The 23,641-nt window shown below is 44.5% G+C and overlaps 1 protein-coding gene across 3 annotated transcripts in view; it reads right to left on the reverse strand.

The window, feature by feature from the left end:
* LOC140192967 (F-box/LRR-repeat protein 7-like) overlaps window positions 1–23,641 on the reverse strand; it is a 247,036-nt gene that overhangs the window by 58,315 nt on the left and 165,080 nt on the right. The window contains exons 2-3 of one of the 3 annotated variants that reach the window (XM_072250435.1): window positions 6,657–6,785; window positions 4,341–4,430 (exon numbers count right to left, since the gene is read on the reverse strand). The exons of 1 other annotated variant lie outside the window; for it this stretch is intronic. In XM_072250435.1, the coding sequence (XP_072106536.1) occupies window positions 4,341–4,430; window positions 6,657–6,785 (219 nt within the window). The remainder of the gene's footprint in view (window positions 1–4,340; window positions 4,431–6,656; window positions 6,786–23,641) is intronic. One more of the 3 variants, XM_072250436.1, reaches the window with a different exon arrangement.

Raw genomic sequence — 23,641 nt, forward strand, 5'->3', positions numbered from 1 at the left:
TTTACCATCCCCTCCGACCTTCAACTGTCGGAGGCAGAACGCTCTGTCCTCAGTAAGGGCCTCACCTTTGTCCCCCTTCGCCCACACCTCAGCGAGTTCTGTGTGCGCCATGATGCTGAACTCTTCTTCCGCCGGCTCCGTTTCCAAGCCTACTTCTTCGGCAAGGACTCTTCCACCCCCACCGATGACCCCTTCTCCCGTCTTCAACCCTCCTCTTCTTCATGGACACCCCGCTCTAGTCTTCTGCCTGCTCTGGATCTCTTTATCGCTAATTGCCGACGGGACATCAACCGTCTCGACTTCACCGCACCTTGTCCCCATTCCAACCTCACTCCTTCCGAACGCTCTGCTCTCCACTCCCTCCGCACTAATCCTAACCTTATTATTAAACCCGCCGATAAGGGGGGTGCTGTTGTAGTCTGGCGTGCTGACCTCTACCTTGCCGAGGCACAGCGACAACTCGCAGATACCTCCTCTTATTTACCCCTCGATCGTGACCCCACTAAGGAGCACCAGGCCATTGTCTCCCACACCATCACCGACTTTATCCGCTCAGGGGATCTCCCATCCACTGCTACCAACCTTATAGTTCCCACACCTCGCACTTCCCGTTTCTACCTCCTACCCAAGATCCACAAACCTGCCTGTCCTGGCCGACCTATTGTCTCAGCTTGCTTCTGCCCCACCGAACTCGTTTCTGCATACCTCGACACGGTTTTATCCCCCCTTGTTCAATCCCTTCCGACCTATGTTCATGACACTTCTCACACTCTTAAACTTTTCGATGACTTTAAGTTCCCTGGTCCCCACTGCTTTATTTTCACCATGGATGTCCAGTCCCTATATACTTCCATCCCCCATCAGGAAGGTCTCAAAGCTCTACGCTTCTTTTTGGATTCCAGACCTAATCAGTACCCCCTCTACCACCACTCTGCTCCGTCTAGCGGAATTAGTCCTTACTCTTAATAATTTCTCCTTTGGCTCCTCCCACTTCCTCCAATCTAAAAGTGTAGCTATGGGCACCCGTATGGGTCCTAGCTATGCCTGCCTTTTTGTTGGGTTTGTGGAACAATCTATGTTCCGTGCCTATTCTGGAATCTGTCCCTCACTTTTCCTTCGCTACATCGACGACTGCATTGGCGCTGCTTCCTGCACGCATGCAGTACTCATTGACTTTATTAACTTTGCCTCCAACTTTCACCCTGCCCTCAAGTTTACCTGGTCCGTTTCCGACACCTCCCTCCCCTTTCTAGATCTTTCTGTCTCTGTCTCTGGAGACAGCTTATCCACTGATGTCTACTATAAGCCTGCTGACTCTCACAGCTATCTGGACTATTCCTCTTCTCACCCTGTCTCTTGCAAAAACGCCATCCCCTTCTCGCAATTCCTCCGTCTCCGCCGCATCTGCTCTCAGGATGAGGCTTTTCACTCTAGGACGAGGGAGATGTCTTCCTTTTTAAAGAAAGGGGTTTCCCTTCCTCCACTATCAACTCCGCTCTTAAACGCATCTCCCCCATTTCACGTACACCTGCTCTCACTCCATCCTCCCGCCACCCCACGAGGAATAGGGTTCCCCTGGTCCTCACCTACCACCCCACCAGCCTCCGGGTCCAACATTTTATTCTCCGTAACTTCCGCCACCTCCAACGGGATCCCACCACTAAGCACATCTTTCCCTCCCCACCTCTGTCTGCATTCCGCAGGGATCGCCCCCTACGCAACTCCCTTGTCCATTCGTCCCCCCATCCCTCCCCACTGATCTCCCTCCTGGCACTTATCCGTGTAAGCGGAACAAGTGCTACACATGCCCTTACATTTCCTCCCTTACCACCATTCAGGGCCCCAAACAGTCCTTCTAGGTGAAGCAACACTTCACCTGTGAGTCAGCTGGGGTGATATACTGCGTCCGGTGCTCCCGATGTGGCCTTTTATATATTGGCGAGACCCGACGCAGACTGGGAGGCCGCTTTGCTGAACATCTATGCTCTGTCCGCCAGGGAAAGCAGGATCTCCCAGTGGCCACACATTTTAATTCCACATCCCATTCCCATTCTGACATGTCTATCCACGGCCTCCTCTACTGTAAAGATGAAGCCACACTCAGGTTGGAGGAACAACACCTCATATTCCGTCTGGGTAGCCTCCAACCTGATGGCATGAACATCGACTTCTCTAACTTCCGCTAATGCCCCACCTCCCCCTCGTACCCCATCTGTTACTTATTTTTATACACACTTTCTTTCTCTCACTCTCCTTTTTCTCCCTCTGTACCTCTGAATATACCTCTTGCCCATCCTCTGGGTCCCCCCCCCCCTTGTCTTTCTTCCCGGACCTCCTGTCCCATGATCCTCTCATATCCCTTTTGCCAATCACCTGTCCAGCTCTTGGCTCTATCCCTCCCCCTCCTGTCTTCTCCTATCATTCTGGATCTCCCCCTCCCCCTCCCACTTTCAAATCCCTTACTCACTCTTCCTTCAGTTAGTCCTGACGAAGGGTCTCGGCCTGAAACGTCGACTGCACCTCTTCCTAGAGATGCTGCCTGGCCTGCTGCGTTCACCAGCAACTTTTATGTGTGTTGCATAAACATATCTACACTACTTTATCTTGCTCTCTTAGATTTTCCTCACTGGGGACTAATACTGAGTTGAGAAAGACGTTAAGTGTTTACAACTGCTAACAAGCATAGAATGAAAAATCTGTCTGAAAATTTAATTCAAAATCTCAACTGAAATAGATTGAAAACTATTTTCAGTTAACAATTACATTTGTTTAAGACAACTGTTACAGAGAAACAATGTGTTTTTTGTATTTAGAATCATTGGATGATTTTTCCAGATAGATTTTTCTCATTTGATATTCAACAGTTAAAAATAAAGTAAAACAGTCATTGTTTTAGGTATTCCTAGGGTACCTGAGCATCCTGAGCTGGTGCTACCTGTATTCGTTGCTACTTTCCTTCTCTAATGCTGAAAAGCTTTCCTGCTGGCATGAGGTCATAGCATAACTCTGTGGGCAGGGTCAGAGGTCAGTGGTCATGCAAATTGCCACCAACAGGTGATCAGGTTTGATACTTCCCAAAACCTCCTTTTCCACCCCACTTCCTCCCTCATCCTTCCCAACCTACACAAGATTGTGGCTATACTTTCCATCAGCTTGGAGGAGGATGGAATTGGCAACACCAGATAATTCTGTAACAACCTCTCCATGATCTCTCAGCCAGGAGAGAAACAGCTTTTGAGGTGCAAAACTTCTTTCATCAAATCAGAGATTCACAGAGTGCAGGAGATCATTCACGCCATGGTGTGTGTGCCAGACTTCTGAAAGGCCTGTGAAATGAATCACCATTTTTGATTAAATATTGATGACATGTGTTAAATTTATTTCTACCATTCTTTTTTGCATGTTTTCCAGATCACAAGTTATTTTCCTCTTGCAATCTGCATTTCACAGATAATTAGTACTTCTATGTCCTCTATCACTGGAAATAGCTTCAGGTTCACCCTAACAAGATCTTCTTCACTCTTTAATCTTCTGTGAGAACACATGAAACAGTTACCGTGTGAAAATAAAATGCAAAATTCAGGCAGCCATGACAAATGTTTGCAATACTATTTCTGAAACACTAAAATAAGTTCAGAAAAGTCTTCAAGCTTATTTTTCACTCTTCATAAATTTACTTTCCAGAGCTGTCAGGCAAATTATGGTTAAGCTATAATTGTCAGCAAGAACCAGTGGCACCAACCAGTTCTTTCACAGTGAGATCACTCTAACACTCAATATTAAATAATAAGGACATAAACTAAAAAGAATGTTTAACATTATCATACTGCTTTGGAAAGTAATACAAATGACAGAATCACTATTTAAAAACATTCTAAATATATAACATAGAAACAAGTGTATGCATGACATAAACCTCTTCCTTCCTTACTGCATCTGACTTTCAACATTCTAATCCTTTAATTCTCAATTTCATCTTCTTATCAAGAGATTCCAATTCCATATTTATGCACATCGCCTCAACTCCTCTGCGTAAAAGGAAGTGGTTCTAGCATTCCCTGTGTTATTAATGACTATCTTACAATGATAATCTTAATATCACTCTATCTACGTGTAAGAATGGTAGGGCAATGGAACCTCATGCATCAAGCAAATGTTTCTAATTACAATACGGACATACACCTTCACAATCTATGAATCTGCTAGTTTTTAAACTGTGACATTCTTTCAAAGGAAAACAAGTTGTGCATTCCAGCAACAGCTGACTTCTTTTAGCACTTCCCATAAAAGCCAAACCAAGACAATAAGATGCTAAGTTTTCACGAAGATCAGATGCCTACCTTCACTGGCAGCAGCATTCTTTGTGGCTTTGGTCAAGGTGTGATCTGTGCTTGAACTTATGTCGGATGAAATGCTTGAGCTGCCTTTGCCTACACAAAAGGATCAGATTCAAAAACAGTATCAAGACCATAAAAAGACAAATAAAGCACTGCTAAGCCCAGTTCTGAAACTCAATGAAGGAATAGGCAAGGAAGCAAATACTCTACACGCTTCATACCAACTCCAACCAACATCTAACTCACTAGCAGTAAGACAAAGCAGTCTATATGATGTCCACAGGTATCAGGAGACTTAAAGCTGTAATTCCAATGAGAATAGTTTCTGTTGGCATCTTTCAGAACTTACTATGATACACCACAGATCGCCCACCAAGGCTTTTGTGCCACAGTTTCATGCAAGTACTTTAAGAATTTTGCAGATGCAAGATAAAAATAGTATTTCTAACAATGACAATCCTGATGCTGTAACCTGTGGCTGAGGCCCGTATATAGCACAGAAGAAGGACGTTCAGCTTGGACGCCATACTGGCTCTATGTGAGAACAATCCAACTATACAACATCCTCACTACAACCCGCAAACACCATCCTCTGTGATGGCATGTGGGTCTTCATTGGTTGGGGCATTGAGTATAAAAGTTGCAATAGCAGAGAGCAGAGGCTTAACATGACGAAAGTTTAAAGAAGATTTGCAAGGTAAGCATAATTTGGCATCATGTTTGGCACAGGTATCATGAGTCAAAGGGCTTGTTCCTGCACTGTACTCTCCTACATTCTAGTAGTGCTATGATATCAAAATTTCATCTACCCAATATTTCAGCTGTCAAAATGGTTGTTGTGATGCGTCTAGTGCAGTAGTGCAGTGGGTAGTGCTTGTCACTGTCACTTTCAGCTTCCACCGCTGGCTGGCAGTCTTGCAAAAAGGAGAGCTGAATGTTGTAAGTTTCTCCTTGCCAGTACATAGCCTCTCCAACAGCAAGCCTGATGTAGTGTGTCCTCACTGGAAACTGAACTCCTTTCGGACACAGGCTGAACTACAGAGGATGGGGAGGGGGTCTGACCCCCGCACACATAGCACGCAGGCCCACCGGTGTGTGGACACACCCCGGTGCTCGTAAGCCAGATCCCCAGCTAGGGGTAAATAGCTCCACTGCCTTGTGGCAGCCTTGGGAGAGATGAAGGCTACGGGAATAAACCCAGACGGCAAATCAGGAGTGGAGCCCCTAAGTCATTGAACATCCCTCTGGCAGCTGGTTCCAAATGTATTGCTTCATAAGTTTTCCTTTGGACTACACTGGTGAGGCCGAGAGGGGGACCTTAACGACTGGACATCTCAAGATCTCCATATCTCCGTGATCATCACCCATTGTCCTTCGAGACAGACGCATGCCAACCACAACCACCTTCTGCACAGTCTTCCCTGGTTAAGGCAGCAGTGAAATATGCCTTTAGTTCCTTCACAATACCCTCAAAATCAATGTGCAAGCTCCCTTTTTTGTCCCTAATAGGCTAGATTCCTCCATACTAATTTCCAGCTAATACTAATTATTATGATTATTATAATACTAATTAGTATGATTCCTCCATACTAATTTCTCGTCTATGTACTGTTCCTACACAACTAGGTCCCAATTCTAGAATAACTGATAAACCTCTTCTACCTTCAATTTGTTTTTATATGAAGAGTGGTATCTGGAAGAGGATACAATTCTCCAGTTATGGCTGTACAGGTGTCCCCTGCTTTTCCAACGTTCGCTTTACGAAACCTCACTGTTATGAAAGACCTACATTAGTTACCTGTTTTCACTAACAGAAGGTGTTTTCACTGTTACGAGAAAAGGCAGCGCGCGCCCTGAGCAGCCAAGCTCCTCCCCCAGTAAATGCATTCTAGCGGCATTGCTTAAACACGTGCCTGTGAGCAGTCGTTTGCAAGATGAGTTCTAAGGTATCGGAAAAGCCTAAAAGAGCTCGTAAGGGTGTTACACTTAGTGTAAAACTAGACATAATTAAGCGTTTCGATCGTGGTGAACGAAGTAAGGACAAAGTGAGTTTGGCTTATGGAAGTTGATGAAGATGATGTTGAGGAGGTTTTGGCATCCCATGACCAAGAACTGATAGATGAAGAGCGGATGCAATTGTAAGAGGAAAGGATAACAAACGAAACTGAATGCAGTAGCGAACGGACCAAAAGTGAAGTCATCTAGGAACTGAACGTGAGGCGACTGCATGAGATTTTCGCTGCAATGATAAAGTCTGACTTTAATTTTGAAAGGGTACACCGGTTTAGGGCATATTTGCAAAATGGTTTGAGTACTTACAAAGAACTGTATGATAGCAAAATGCGCGAGGCCAAGCAGTCAAGCAAGCCTTCCACATCAGCCACAGCAGACGATGAACCTCAACCTTCGACATCGAGGCAGGCACACATAGAAGATGACCTGCTTGCTCTGATGGAAACAGACGATGATGAGATGACACCCCAGTGTCCCACCCCCTGATCCCCAGGCCGCGGACCGACACATTGCAGCGGTAGCCGGGACGCACCCAGCACATCTTTAAGAAAAAAGCCGAAATAAACTAGCTAATTAATTAGGTGCCGCCCAGCGCCTCTGATCTGGGCCAACACTTACGTGCCGGGCGGCACCTAATTAATTAGCTTATTTCGGCTTTTTTCTTAAACATGTGCTGGATGCGTCCCGGCTACCGCTGTACCCCTGCATGCTTCACGGATCGGTATTGGTCGGCGGCCCGGAGGGTGGGGGCCACTGCACCACCCTAACCTCCGACAACTCAGCCTAACACAACATCGTCAATGTGCTCAGCGCTGCCTTCCCAATTCCAGTAAGTGATACTACACTGTAGATACATTATTTCTACTTTATATAGGCTGTGTATTTTTATGTGTTATTTGGTGTGATTTGGCAGCTTCATAGCTTAAAGGTTACTGGAGAGAGTGTTTCTGCCGAGAGCGCTTGCGTGAGATTTTCGCTATGGAGAACAGTGCGGCAATGATTGTAAAGAAGTATTTCTACTTTATATAGGCTGTGTATTTATCATATCATTCCTGCTTTTACTATATGTTACTGTTATTTTAGGTTTTATGTGTTACTTGGCATGATTTGGTAGATTATTTTTGGTTCTGCGAACGCTCACAAATTTTTCCCATATAAATAAATGGTAATTGTTTCTTCGCTTTACGACATTCCAGCTTACGAACCAATTCATAGGAATTCTCTACCTTCAGATGGCGGGGGAAACCTGTACCAGTATTTCTACAGAGCTTCATCATGAATTAAATGGACTATGCACATATACCTCCAGATCTTTTTTCTATTGTACCTTTTCACAATCATGGCCTCCAGTTTATAAGTAACTTTTCTCATTTATCCTAACACAATGTAGAACTTCACATTTCTCCATCAGCCAATACCTGGGTGTCGTCTTTCAACAGGTAGCCACGAAACAAAGAAAGAAAATCATGGAGCCATTCAAAAGAAAACATCAAACACCCAACATGCAAAAAAATAACAAATCCAGCACCGTTGATCAAGAGGGAGAGAGAGACCATTTGAACACAGGGACCTTCCTCAGGAGCAGCAGACAAAAGGGAGAGAGAGACGTTCACATGCAGACACCTTCCTCCGGCTGGTAACAGTGCTGAACACCAGCTCGCCTTCTGCACTCGTCTTGATGATTTCAAACATCCTCGGCACTTCAATTAGTGAAGTTGGCAAGGAATGAAGTTGATCATCGGCGTGTAACCTGTCTCCAGGCTTCTTGGCTCCTGGACCACCCACTTCGCTCAAAACCTCATGGAATCCTCTTGGAGACAGTGAAGCACCAGATCGCTCAATTGGCTCGAAAGCACACCACCAGGATGTAGATCACAGGGTCCAACAGTAACAGAAGCATATTTGAAAGAAAAAGAAGTGCTTCACTGCCCCTGTCTATCCTGTTTCTCCCTCATGTTTCCCTTAAATATTTCACCTTTCATCCTTAACCCATGAGCTTTAGTTCTAGTCTCATCCAACCTCAATGGAAAAAGCCTGCTTGCATTTGCCCTATCTATACCCCTCATAGTTTTGTATACCTCCATACAAATCTCCTGACAATCTTCTAAATTCTAGGGAATAAACTCCTAACCTATTCAACCTTTTCCTATAACACAGGTCCTCAAGTCCCGGCAACATCCTTAAATATTTTCCCTACACTCTTTCAATCCTACATCCATCTTTCCTGTAGGTAGGTGACCAAATCTGCACACATTACTCCAATTTAGGCCTCACCAACATCTTATACAATTTCAACATTTCGTAGCATCCCAACTCCTGTACTCAATACATTGATTTATGAAGGCCAAATGCCAAAAGCTTTCTTTATGACCCTATGTCGCCACTGACAACAAATTGTGGATCTGAATTCCCAGATCTCTTAGGAGTTCTACCACACTCCTCAGTGCCCTAACATTCACTGTTTAAGCCCTACCTTGGCTGGTTCTACCAAAGTGCAACACCTCACACTTGTCTGCATTAAATTCCATCTGCCATTTTTCCAGTTGGTCCAGAACCCACTGCAAGCTTTAATAGACTTCTTTGCTATCCACTACACCACCAATCATGGTGTCATCCACAAAGTTGCTGATCCAGTTTACTTTATCATCCGGTAGGTGCTACAGGAGCCTCTGCTCCCACACCAGCAGGCTCAGGAAGAGCTTCTTCCCTGAGGCCGTGACCCTGCTGAACCTCTCATCACAGCGCTAAGCAGTATTGCACCCATATTGTATTGTCTCAGTACTTTTATATTTGTGTGCTGTAGCACTTACTTTTTATTCACAGTTATTTTGTAAATAACACTATTCTTTTGCACTTCTGGTCAGATGCTAATTGCATTTCATAGAAACATAGAAAATAAGTGCAGGAGTAGGCCATTCGGCCCTTCAAGCCTGTACCGCCATTTATTATGATCATGGCTGATCATCCAACTCAGGACCCTGCACCAGCCTTCCCTCCATAACCCCTGATCCCTTTAGCCACAAAGGTCATATCTAACTCCCTCTTAAATATAGCCAATGAACTGGCCTCAACTGTTTCCTGTGGCAGAGAATTCCACAGATTCACCACTCTCTGTGTGAAGAAGTTTTTCCTAATCTCGGTCCTAAAAGGCTTCCCCCTTATCCTCAAACGGTGACCCCTCATTCTGGACTTCCCCAACATCGGGAACAATCTTCCTGCATCTAGCCTGTCCAATCCCTTTAGGATTTTATACGGTTCAATCAGATCCCCCCTCAATCTTCTAAATTCCAACGAGTACAAGCCTAGTTCATCCAGTCTTTCTTCATATGAAAGTCCTGCCATCCCAGGAATCAATCTGGTGAACCTTCTTTGTACTCCCTCTATGGCAAGGATGTCTTTCCTCAGATTAGGGGACCAAAGCTGCACACAATACTCCAGGTGTGGTCTCACCAAGGCCTTGTACAACTGCAGTAGTACCTCCCTGCTCCAGTACTCGAATCCTCTCGCTATAAATGCCAGCATACCATTCGCCTTTTTCACCGCCTGCTGTACCTGCATGCCCACTTTCAATGACTGGTGTATAATGACACCCAGGTCTCATTGCACCTCCCCTTTTCCTAATCGGCCACGATTCAGATAATAATCTGTTTTCCTATTTTTGCCACCAAAGTGGATAACTTCACATTTATCCACATTAAATTGCATCTGCCATGAATTTGCCCACCCACCTAACCTATCCAAGTCACCCTGCACCCTCTTAGCATCCTCCTCACAGCTAACACTGCCGCCCAGCTTCGTGTCATTCGCAAACTTAGAGATGCTGCATTTAATTCCCTCATCCAAGTCATTTATATTGTAAACAACTGGGGTCCCAGCACTGAGCCTTGCAGTACCCCACTAGTCACTGCCTGCCATTCTGAAAAGGTCCTGTTTATTCCCACTCTTTGCTTCCTGTCTGCCAAGCAATTCTCTATCCACATCAATACCTTACCGCCAATACCGTGTGCTTTAAGTTTGCACACCAATCTCCTGTGTGGGACCTTGTCAAAAGCCTTTTGAAAATCCAAATATACCACATCCACTGGTTCTCCCCTATCCACTCTACTAGTTACATCCTCAAAAAATCCTATGAGATTTGTCAGACATGATTTTCCTTTCACAAATCCATGCTGACTTTGTCCGATGATTTCACCGCTTTCCAAATGTGCTGTTATCACATCTTTGACAACTGACTCCAGCAGTTTCCCCACCACCGACGTTAGGCTAACCGGTCTATAATTCCCCGGTTTCTCTCTCCCTCCTTTTTTAAAAAGTGGGGTTACATTAGCCACCCTCCAATCCTCAGGAACTAGTCCAGAATCTAACGAGTTTTGAAAAATTATCACTAATGCATCCACTATTTCTTGGGCTACTTCCTTAAGCACTCTGGGATGCAGACCATCTGGCCCTGGGGATTTATCTGCCTTTAATCCCTTCAATTTACCTAACACCACTTCCCTACTAACATGTATTTCGCTCAGTTCCTCCATCTCACTGGACCCTCTGTCCCCTACTATTTCCGGAAGATTATTTATGTCCTCCTTAGTGAAGACAGAATCAAAGTAATTATTTAATTGGTCTACCATGTCCTTGCTCCCCATAATCAATTCACCTGTTTCTGTCTGCAGGGGACCTACATTTGTCTTTACCAGTCTTTTCCTTTTTACATATCTATAAAAGCTTTTACAGTCAGTTTTTATGTTCCCTGCCAGTTTTCTCTCATATTCTTTTTTCCCCTTCCTAATTAAGTCCTTTGTCCTCCTCTGCTGAACTCTGAATTTCTCCCAGTCCTCAGGTGAGCCACTTTTTCTGGCTAATTTGTATGCTTCTTCTTTGGAATTGATACTATCCCTAATTTCCCTTGTCAGCCACGGGTGCACTACCTTCCTTGATTTATTCTTTTGCCAAACTGGGATGAACAATTGTTGTAGTTCATCCACGCGATCTTTAAATGGTTGCCATTGCATATCTACCGTCAATCCTTTAAGTGTCATTTGCCAGTCTATCTTAGCAAATTTACGTCTCATACCTTCAAAGTTACCCCTCTTTAAGTTCAGAACCTTTGTTTCTGAATTAACTATGTCACTCTCCATCTTAATGAAGAATTCCACCATATTATGGTCACTCTTACCCAAGGGGCCTCTCACGACAAGATTGCTAATTAACCCTTCCTCATTGCTCAAAACCCAGTCTAGAATAGCCTGCTCTCTAGTCGGTTCCTCGACATGTTGGTTCAAAAAACCATCCCGCATACATTCCAAGAAATCCTCTTCCTCAGCACCTTTACCAATTTGGTTCACCCAATCTACATGTAGATTGAAGTCACCCATTATAACTGCTATTCCTTTATTGCACACATTTCTAATTTCCTGTTTAATACCATCTCTGACCTCACTACTACTGTTAGGTGGCCTGTACACAACTCCCACCAGCGTTTTCTGCCCCTTAGTGTTATGCAGCTCTACCCATATCGATTCCACATCTTCCCGGCTTCTGTCCTTCCTTTCTATTGCATTAATCTCATCTTTAACCAGCAACGCCACCCCACCTCCTTTTCTTTCATGTCCATCCCTCCTGAATATTGAATATCCCTGAACGTTGAGCTCCCATCCTTGGTCACCCTGGAGCCATGTCTCGGTGATCCCAACTATGTCATAATCATTAACAACAATCTGCACTTTCAATTCATCCACCTTGTTACGAATGCTCCTTGCATTGACACACAAAGCCTTCAGGCGCTCTTTTACAACTCTCTTAGCCCTTATACAATTATGTTGAAAAGTGGCCCTTTTTGATGCTTGCCCTGGATTTGTCAGCCTGCCACTTTTACTTTTCTCCTTAGTACTTTTTGCTTCTACCCTCATTTTACACCCCTCTGTCTCTCTGCACTGGTTCCCATCCCCCTGTTGTGAACTAACCTCCTCTCTCCTAGTCTCTTTAATTTGATTCCCTCCCCCCAACCATTCTAGTTTAAAGTCACCTCAGTAGCCCTCGCTAATCTCCCTGCCAGGATATTGGTCCCCCTAGGATTCAAGTGTAACCCATCCTTTTTGTACAGGTTACGCCTGCGCCAAAAGAGGTCCCAATGATCCAAAAACTTGAATCCCTGCCTCCTGCTCCAATCCCTCAGCCACGCATTTATCCTCCACCTCATTCCATTCCTACTCTCACTGTCGCGTGGCACAGGCAGTAATCCCGAGATTACTACCTTTGCAGTCCTTTTTCTCAACTCCCTTCTTAGCTCCCTATATTCTCCTTTCAGGACCTCTTCCCTTTTCCTACCTATGGCATTGGTACCTATATGTACCACGACCTCTGGCTCCTCACCCTCCCACTTCAGGATATCTTGAACACGATCAGAAATATCCCGGACCCTGGCACCAGGGAGGCAAACTGCCATCCGGGTCTCTGGACTGCGTCCACAGAATCGCCTATCTGACCCCCTTACTATCGAGTCCCCTATCACAACTGCCCTCCTCTTCCTTTCCCTACCCTTCTGAGCTACAGGGCCGGACTCTGTGCCGGAGGCACGGCCACTGTCGCTTCCCCCGAGTAAGCTGTCCCCACCAACAGTACTCAAACAGGAGTACCTATTGTCAAGGGGCACAGCCACTGGGGTACTCTCTATTAGCTGACTCTTCCCCTTCCCCCTCCTAACTGTGACCCACTTGTCTGCCTCCCGTGGCCCCGGTGTGACCATCTGCCTGTAACTCCTCTCTATCAACTCCTCACTCTCCCTGACCAGACGAAGGTCATCGAGCTGCAGCTCCAGTTCCGTAACGCGGTCCCTTAGGAGCTGCAGCTCGATGCACTTGGCACAGACGTAGACGTCCGGGAGGCTTGGAGACTCCAGGGCCTCCCACATCCAACACCGAGAACAACAAACTGCCCTCACACTCATACTGCCCCTCTCCTCAAATAACAACAGAAAATGAATACCAAACCTTCCTCGCCTTGCCCGTTTCCGCCTAAGCCCGTTGAGCCGAAGCCCTTAAGCCTTCACTCTGCTCCCGACTCACTCCGCCGCCCGCAAACTACGCTGCCTGCTGTATGAGGCTCTGTTCCTTTTAAATCTGCTGCACTGCACAGCCCGACGTCACACGCCTGCGCAGTCCCACCTCTCTGAACGCCGTTGGAGAAAAAAAACAAACCGAAAATTTCAAAAATGTCTTCTACCGCACTCCCGCTCCGACGCTCAGACTTCCTTCTTCGGATCAAACCCGAAGCACGATTTCTGCCCTTTTAAATCTGCTGCACTGCACTGCCCGACGTCACACACCTGCGCAGTCTCGCCTCTCTGAACGCCGTTGGAGAAAAAAAATACGAAAATTTCAAAAATGTCTTCTTCCACACTCCCGCTCCGACTCTCAGACTTCTTTCTTCGAATCAAACCTGAAGCACGATTTCTGCTCTTTTAAATCTGCCGCGCTGCACTGCCCGACGTCACACGCCTGCGCAGTCCCGCCTCTCTGAACGCCGTTGGAGAAAAAAAACCGAAGATTTCAAAAATTTCACAATTGGCTTTGTATCTGTACTCGGCACAATGACAATAAAGTTGAATCTAATCTAATCTAAAAAAACTTAATATAGAGGGCAAACAACAACGGACTCAGCACTGACCCCTACAGCACATCACTAGACACAGACATCCATTCAGAAAGGCAACCATCTACAACCACTCCTCTCTGGCTTCTTCTGCGAAGCCAATCGCTAATCCAATTTAATACCTCATCTTGAATGCCAAGTGACTGAACCCTCTCGACCAACCTCCCATGCGGGACTTTGTCAAATGCCTTGCTAAAGTTCATGTAGACAATATCCACTGCCTTACCTTCACCAAATTTGCAAAAAACTCTCTAAGATTGGCTAGACATGACTTACCATGCGGAAAGCTACACTAACTATCCTTAGTCAGTCCCTGAATATACAAATATTTATACTGTCTCTCTGGAGCCTTAGAATACCTTCCAATAACTGATGTCAGGCTCACTGGCTTATAATTTCCTGGCTTACTCTTAGAGTCTTCTTAAACAATGGAAGAACATTAGCTATAACATTAGGTCCGTGATGGAAGATTTTAAAAAAGCAGCATTTCATGGCAGCTTTTGGAGTTTGAACTGCAAACAATCAGTGAACTGAAGTTCAAGAAGAAGAGATGACTTCCCACAGGTATGAAATTGAAGATTTTAAAAAGCAGTGCTTCGCAGCAGTTTTTGTAGTTTAAACTGCGCCCAATCAGTGAATGGGATTCATTAGCAAGGGAAATACAAAATAAGGCAGGGGCAAGCGGAACAGCCATTGTTAGAGCGGGTCAGCGTTAGAGGGGCCGGCTTTGGATTTCATTCATCAGACATAGGAGAGATCCGACTTGGGCAAGGTAAGTTTCTTCTTTATTCTTCATATTCTTTATTCCTCACTGTTACAGCACATACAGTGCTGTGAAAATGGCTCCAGGTGCTGCATTGTGTTCTTTGTGTGAGATGTGGGAATTCTCGAGACTTGCAGCCTCCCTGATTACCACATCTGCACTGAGCCACAGCTCCTCAGAGAACATATTAAGGAACTGCAGCTGTAGCTCAATATTCTTCAGCTCATTTGGAAGACTGAGGAAATGACAGATAGGAGCTATGGGGAGTTAGTCAGCCCTAGGTTGCAGGACTACCTGGGTGACTATCAGGAGAAGAAAGGGAAGTGGGTGCCATTATAGAGTATCCCTGTGGCCATTCCCCTCAATAATAAGTATACCATTTTGGATACTGTTCAGAAGGACAGCCTACCAGGGGGAGTGGCAGTGACCGGCTCCCTGGCACTGAGTCTGGTGCTGTGGCTCAGAAGAGAAGAACTGAAGAGGACTGCAGTAGTGATAGGAGATTCCATAGCTGGGGGAACGGAGATGAGATACCGTGGAGGCAATAGAGAGATCTGGATGGCATGTTGCCTCCCAGATGCCAGGGCCAGTGATGTCTCGGATCGGATCCATGGAATTCTAAAGGGGGACAGTGAGCAGCCAAAAACCTTTGCACATATTGGCACCAATGACATAAGTAGAAAAGGTGAAGTGGCCCTGAAGAAAGATTTTAGGGAGCTAGGTAGAAAGTTGAAAGGTAGGACCTTCAGGGTAGTAATCTCTGGATTGCTCCTGGTGCCCTGCACCAGTGAGGGGAAGAATATGGATAACCCTAGGTAATTTCTAAAGTAAGTACATGTTCGGAACAGCATTGTGGGCTGAAGGGCCTGTATTGTGCTGTAGGTTTTCTATGTTTCTAATAGGAGCATTTTGCAGATAAATGTGTGGCTGAGGAACTGAGGCATGGGGACAGGGATTCAGATTTCTGTATCATTGGGATCTCTTCTGGCAAAGGTAAACCCTGTACAAAGGGGACAGGTTACACCTGAACCCGAGGGGGACCAATATCCTCTCAGGCAGGTTTGCTAGAGGTGTTTGGGAGGGTTTAAACTCATTTGGTAGGTTTGAATTCACCAGACTGAGGAGTGTCAGAGGGCAGAATTGAGTGAAGTTGCCATTACTAGGGAGAAGGTCCTTGGGAATCTGATAGATTTGAAGATGGATAAATCATATGGACAGATGGTCTACACCCCAGGGTTTTGAAAGAGGTGGCTGAAAAGATTATAGAGGCATTAGTAATGATCTTTCAAGAATCAAAAGTTTCTGGGATTCTTTCAGAAGAGTGGAAAATTGCAAATGTCACTCCACTCTTCAAAAAGGGAGTGAGACAGAAAAAAGGAAGTTCTAGGCCAGTTAGTCTGAACTCAGTGGTTGAGAAGATGTAGGAGTCGATTGTTAAGGATGTGGTTTCCGATTACTTGGAATAGGCTGAAGTCAGCATGGTTTCCTCAAGGGAAAATCTTGCCTGAAAAATCTGTTGGAATTCTTTGAAGAAATAACAAGCAGGATAGACATAAAAATCGGTGCATGCTGTGTACCTTGATTTTCAGAAGGCCTTTGTCAAGATGCACATGTAAAACTGCTTATCAAGTTAAGAGCCCATGGTAACATAGAAACATAGAAACATAGAAAATAGGTGCAGGAGTAGGCCATTCGGCCCTTCGAGCCGGCACCGCCATTCAGTATGATCATGGCTGATCATCCAACTCAGAACACTGTACCAGCCTTCCCTCCATACCCCCTGATCCCTTTAGCCACAAGGGCCATATCTAACTCCCTCTTAAATATAGCCAATGAACTGGCCTCAGCTGTTCCCTGTGGCAGAGAATTCCACAGATTCACCACTCTCTGTGTGAAGAAGTTTTTCCTAATCTCGGTCCTAAAAGGCTTCCCCTTTATCCTCAAACTGTGACCCCTCGTTCTGGACTTCCCCAACATCGGGAACAATCTTCCTGCATCTAGCTTGTCCAATCCCTTTAGGATTTTATACGTTTCAATAAGATCCCCCCTCAATCTTCTAAATTCCAACGAGTATAAGCCTAGCCGATCCAGTCTTTCATCATATGAAAGTCCTGCCATCACAGGAATCAATCTGGTGAACCTTCTTTGTACTCCCTCTATGGCAAGGATGTCTTTCCTCAGATTAGGGGACCAAAACTGCACACAATACTCCAGGTGTGGTCTCACCAAGGCCTTGTACAACTGCAGTAGTACCTCCCTGCTCCTATACTCGAATCCTCTTGCTATGAATGCCAGCATACCATTTGCCTTTTTCACCGCCTGCTGTACCTGCATGCCCATTTTCAATGACTGGTGTATAATGACACCCAGGTCTCGTTGCACCTCCCCTTTTCCTAAACGGTCACCATTCAGATAATAATATGTTTTCCTGTTTTTGCCACCAAAGTGGATAACCTCACGTTTATCCACATGAATTTGCCCACTCACCTAACCTATCCAAGTCACCCTGCATCCTCTTAGCATCCTCCTCACAGCTAACACTGCCGCCCAGCTTCGTGTCATCCGCAAACTTGGAGATGCTGCATTTAATTCCCTCATCCAAGTCATTAATATATATTGTAAATAACTGGGGTCCCAGCACTGAGCCTTGTGGTACCCCACTAGTCACTGCCTGCCATTCTGAAAAGGTCCCGTTTATTCCCACTCTTTGCTTCCTGTCTGCTAACCAATTCTCCACCCACACCAATACCTTACCCCCAATACCATGTGCTTTAAGTTTGCACACTAATCTCCTGTGTGGGACCTTGTCAAAAGCCTTTTGAAAATCCAAATATACCACATCCACTGGTTCTCCCCTATCCACTCTACTAGTTACATCCTCAAAAAATTCTATGAGATTCGTCAGACATGATTTTCCTTTCACAAATCCATGCTGACTTTGTCCGATGATGTCACCGCTTTCCAAATGTGCTGTTATCACATCTTTGATAACTGACTCTAGCATTTTCCCCACCACCGATGTCAGGCTAACCGGTCTATAATTCCCTGGTTTCTCTCTCCCTCCTTTTTTAAAAAGTGGGGTTACATTAGCCACCCTCCAATCCTCAGGAACTAGTCCAGAATCTAAAGAGTTTTGAAAAATTATCACTAATGCATCCACTATTTCTTGGGCTACTTCCTTAAGCACTCTGGGATGCAGACCATCTGGCCCTGGGGTTTTATCTGCCTTTAATCCCTTCAATTTACCTAACACCACTTCCCTACTAACATGTATTTCACTCAGTTCCTCCATCTCACTAGACCCTCTGTCCCCTACTATTTCCGGAAGATTATTTATGTCCTCCTTAGTGAAGACAGAACCAAAGTAGTTATTCAATTGGTCTGCCATGTCCTTGCTCCCCATAATCAATTCACCTGGTTCTGTCTGTAGGGGACCTACATTTGTCTTAACCAATCTTTTTCTTTTCACATATCTATAAAAGCTTTTACAGTCAGTTTTTATGTTCCCTGCCAGTTTTCTCTCATAATCTTTTTTTCCCTTCCTAATTATGCCCTTTGTCCTCCTCTGCTGGACTCTGAATTTCTCCCAGTCCTCAGGTGAGCCACTTTCTCTGGGTAATTTGTATGCTTCTTCTTTGGAATTGATACTATCCCTAATTTCCCTTGTCAGCCATGGGTGCACTACCTTCCTTGATTTATTCTTTTGCCAAACTGGGATGAACAATTGTTGTAGTTCATCCACGCGATCTTTAAATGCTTGCCATTGCATATCCATCGTCAACCCTTTAAGTATCACTTGCCAGTCTATCTTAGCTAATTCACATCTCATACCTTCAAAGTTACCCTTCTTTAAGTTCAGAATCTTTGTTTCTGAATTAACTATGTCACTCTCCATCTTAATGAAGAATTCCACCATATTATGGTCACTCTTACCCAAGGGGCCTCTCACGACAAGATTGCTAATTAACCCTTCCTCATTGCTTATTACCCAGTCTAGAATAGCCTGCTCTCTAGTTGGTTCCTTGACATGTTGGTTCAAAAAACCATCCCGCATACATTCCAAGAAATCTTCTTCCTCAGCACCCTTACCAATTTGGTTCACCCAATCTACATGTAGATTGAAGTCACCCATTATAACTGCTGTTCCTTTATTGCACATATTTCTAATTTCCTGTTTAATACCATCCCCAACCTCTACTACTACTGTTAGGTGGCCTGTACACAACTCCTACCAGCGTTTACATGGTATTACAGGAAAGATACTAGCATGGATAGAGCATTGGCTGATTTGCAGGAGGCAAACAGTGGGAATAAAGGGAGCTTTTCCTGGTTGACTGCCAGTAACAAGTGGTGTTCCACAGGGGACTGTGTTGGGTCCACTTCTATTTACGTTTTATGTCAATGATTTAGAAGACGGAATTGGTGGCCTTGTTGCCGAGTTTGCATACAGTACGAAGATAGGCCAGGGGTAAGTAGTGTTGAAGTAGCAGAGTGGTAACAGAAGGACTTAGACAGATTTGGAGAATGGGCAAAGAAGTGGCTGATGTAATACTGTGCCAGGAAGTGTATGGTCATGCACTCTGGTAGAAGTACCAGACTATTTTCTAAATGGAGAGAAAATTGAAAAATCAAACATGCAAAGGGACTTGGAAGTCTTCATGCAAGATACCCTAAAGGTTAATTTGCAGGTTGAGTCAGTGGTGAGGAAGGCAAGTGCAATGTTAGCATTCATTTCAAGAGAACTAGAATATAAAAGCAAGAATTTAGTGCTGAGTCTTTATAAGGCACTGGTGAGGCTCACTGGAATTCAGAAGAATGAGAGGGATCATCATTGAATCCTATTGAATGTTGAAAGGCCTTGATAGAGGCACAACCTTAGAATAAAGGAGTACCCATTTAGAATGGAGATGAAGAGGAATTTCTTTAGCCAGCGAGTGGTGAATCTGTGGAATTTGTTGATAGGAGATAGTCAGAGCATGACGGGGTATGGGAAGAAAGCAGGAGATTGGGGCTGAGAGGGAAATGGATCAGCCATGATGAAATGGTGGAGCAGACTCAACAGGCCAAACGGCCCATTCTGCTCCCCTGCAGTTTCTGCACTAGCCTCCCGCAGGATCCAAAGGAACAATCTGTCAAGTCCTGAGATTTATCCACCCTAAATTGCTCCTCTTTAATCCATATAGACCTCACTGTCGCAGTTCCTCACATCTATACACTCTTGAGTAAATACAGATGCAAAAATCCATTGAAGATCTCCCCATCTATTTCGGCTCCACACATAGATTACCATTCTGATATTCCAGATGACCGATTTTCTGTTGTAATCCTTTAGCTCTTTAACATATCTGTAGAATCCCTTCGGATTCTCCTTCACTTTGGCTGCTACGGTAACCACATGCCTTCACTTCGCCATCCTGAGTTGTTTTTGAAGTGTTCTCTTGTATTTCTTATAACCCATAAGTACCTCGTTTGCTCCAGTCTGTCCATATCTGCTATGCACCCCCTTCTTTTTCTTAACCAGGGCCTCCACATCTATCAAAGTCCTAGGTTCTGTTATCCTTGACTTTTATTCTGACAGGAACATACAAACTACGTACTCTCAAAATCTCAGTTTCGAAGCCCTCCCATTTATCAAATACACCATTGCCAGAAAACAACCTATCCCAATCTCAATTCACACTTGCCGCACCCTTTCTGATACCATCAAAATAGGTCTTTCCCCAATTTAGAATCTCAACCCGCAGACCAGATTTACTTTTTTGCATATTTACTCTGAAACTAATGGCATTATGATCACTATGTGCAAAATGATCCCCTACGCAAACTTCTGTCACCTGCCCTGTCTCATTCCCAAATAAGAGATCTAGTATCACACTCTCTCGAATTGGGACTTCTATGTATTCTTTAAGAAAACTTCCTGAATGCATTTGACAAACTCATTCCCATTCAGGTAACACACATCAAAGTTGCTGGTGAATGAAACAGGCCAGACAGCATCTCTAGGAACAGGTACAGTCGACGTTTCAGGTCGAGACCCTTTGTCAGGACTAACTGAAGAAAGAGCTAGTAGGAGATTTAAAAGTGGGAGGGGGAGGGGGAGATCCAAAATGATAGGAGAAGACAGGAGGGGGAGGGATGGAGCCAAGAGCTGGACAGGTGATTGGCAAAAGGGATATGAGAGGATCGTGGGACAAGAGGCCCAGGGAGAAGGAAAAGGGGGAAAAAACCCAGAGGATGGGCAAGGGGTATAGTCAGAGGGACAGAGGGAGAGAAAGGAGAGTGAGAGAAAGAATGTGTGTATAAAAATAAATAACAGATGGGGTACAAGGGGGAGGTGGGGCATTAGCGGAAGTTAGAGAAGTCAATGTTCATGCCATCAGGTTGGAGGCTACCCAGATGGAATATAAGGTGTCATTCCCATTCAGCCCTTTTACAGTATGGGAGTCCTGGTCAACATGTGGAAAGTTATAATCACCTACTATCACTACCTTAAATTTCTTGCAACAGGTGTAATCTCTCTATAAATTTGTCCCCTTAAATCCCGTGGACTTTTGGGTGGTTTATAATATAATCCCATTAATGTTGTTATAACATTCTTATTCTTCATTTTTACTCATAAAGCCTCACGAGATGAGCTCTCTAGTCTGTCCTGAATGTACACTGCTAAGACATTTTTCCTGACTAGTAATGCCACTCTATCATGCCTAAAACAACGGTACCCTGGAACACAGAGCTGCCAGTGCTGCTCCTTCTGCAACCAATTCTCACTAATGGCTACAATGTTGATTCATACCCTGTTCATCTGCCTTTCCTACAATATTCCTTGCAATGAAATATACAATAGCAAACCTTCTGGCTAGGATATTAGTCCTCCTTCATTTCAGGTGAAAACTGTCCCTTCTGTACAAGTCCCACCTTTTCTGGAAGAGATGCCAATGATCCAAAACTCCAAAGTCCTCCCTTCTGCACCAAATCTTAGACACATATTAAATTGTATGATCTTGTCTTTTAACTTAGCACCTAACTCCCTGAATTCACTTTGCAAGATCTCTTCACCCAGCCTCCTTCTGCACCCACTCCAAAGCCTCGACATCCTTCTTATAATGTGGTGGTCAGACCTGTAATCAATACTCCAGATGCGGCCTAATTAGAGTTCAATAAAGCTGCAACATAAGGTCTTCACTTTTGAACCCAGTTCTTCAACTACAAAAGACAAGCATTCCACATGCCTTCTTGAGCACCCTATCAACCTGTGTAGCCACTTTCAGACAGCAATGAACCCGGACCCAAGGTCCTTCTCCTCATCAGCACTGTTAAGGGTCTTGCCCTTAACAATGTGCTGTCTCTTTAAATTTAACCTACCAAGTTAGCAACACTTCACATTTGGCTGAGTTAAACGCCATCAAACTTCTATAGATGTATGGTGGAGAATATATTTGCTGATTGTGTCACGGACTGGTATGGAAACACCAATATACTTGAGCGTAAAAGCCTACAAAAGGTAGTGGATACAGTCTAGTCCATCACGGGCAAAGTCCTCCCTACTGCTGAGAACATCTACGCTGAGCGCTGTCACAGGAAAGCAACATCCATCATCGATTATCCAGGCCATGCTCTCTTCTTGCTGCTGCCATCAGAAAGAAGGGCAGGAGCCTCAGGAGTGAAACCACCAGGTTCAGAAATAGCTATTACCCCTCAAACATCAGACTCTTGAATCTGACGAGATAACTTCACCTGCTCCATCAATGAACTGTTCCCACCACCTATGGACTCACTTTCATGTACTATTCATCTTATGTTCTCAATATTTAATGCTTATTTATCTATTATTATTATTATTACTTTCTTTTCTTTTTTTATTTGCAGTTTGCTGTTTTTGGCACGTTAGTTGTTCAGCCATTCTGTAGGGTGTAGTCTTTCATTGATTCCATTGTATTTCTTGTATTTACTGTAAATAGTCACAAGAAAATAGTTCTCACGGTTGAATATAGTGACTATTATGTACTTTCATAATAAATTTACTTCGAACTTTACTTTGATCTTTGAACCTGCCATTTCTCCATATTAGCAACTGGTTTATATTCTGCTGGAGAGATATATATATATTATATGTGTGTGTGTGTGTGTGTGTGTGTGTGTGTGTGTGTGTGTATATATATATCATTTATATACATCAGAAACTGCAGAAGTCCCAGTACAGATCCTTGCAGAACACCACTAATCACAGACCTCCATCTAGAATAAGTCCCTTTGATCACCACCCTCTGCCTTCAATGGGCAAGGCAGTTCCCAATCCAAAAGACCAATTCACCATGCAACTTAATCTTCTGGATGAGCCTCCCATTAGGGACCTTGTCAATCACTTTCCTAAAATTCATGTAGATGACACCCACAGCTCTACCTTCATCAAACTGCCACATCACCTCCTCAAAAAACTCATTCAAGTTAGTAAGACACAACTTGCCCCGCACAAGGCTATACTGACTCTCCCTAATTAGGCCATGGTTTTCTAAATGCACATAAATTCTATCCATAGACCATAAAACGGAGGAGAAAGATCAGGTCATTTGACCCATCAAGTCTGCTCCACCATTCTATCTCTGATGATTTATTATCCCTCTAAATTTGATTCTCATGCCTTCTCCCGTTAACCTCTGACATCCTGATTAATCAAGAACCCATCCACCACTGCCTTAAGTATACTCAATGACTTGGCCTGCACAGCCGTCTGACACAAATAATTCCACAGCTTCACCCCTGCCTAAAGACATTTTTCCTTATCTCTGTTCTAAATGGATGTTCCTCAATTCTCAGCTGTGTTCCTCACACGCTCCTCATACGTTAACCCTTTCATTCTTGGGATTAATCTCGTAAATCTCCTTTG

Source organism: Mobula birostris, unplaced genomic scaffold, assembly GCF_030028105.1.
Source record: "Mobula birostris isolate sMobBir1 unplaced genomic scaffold, sMobBir1.hap1 scaffold_321, whole genome shotgun sequence".
NCBI classification, from domain to species: Eukaryota; Metazoa; Chordata; class Chondrichthyes; order Myliobatiformes; family Myliobatidae; genus Mobula; species Mobula birostris.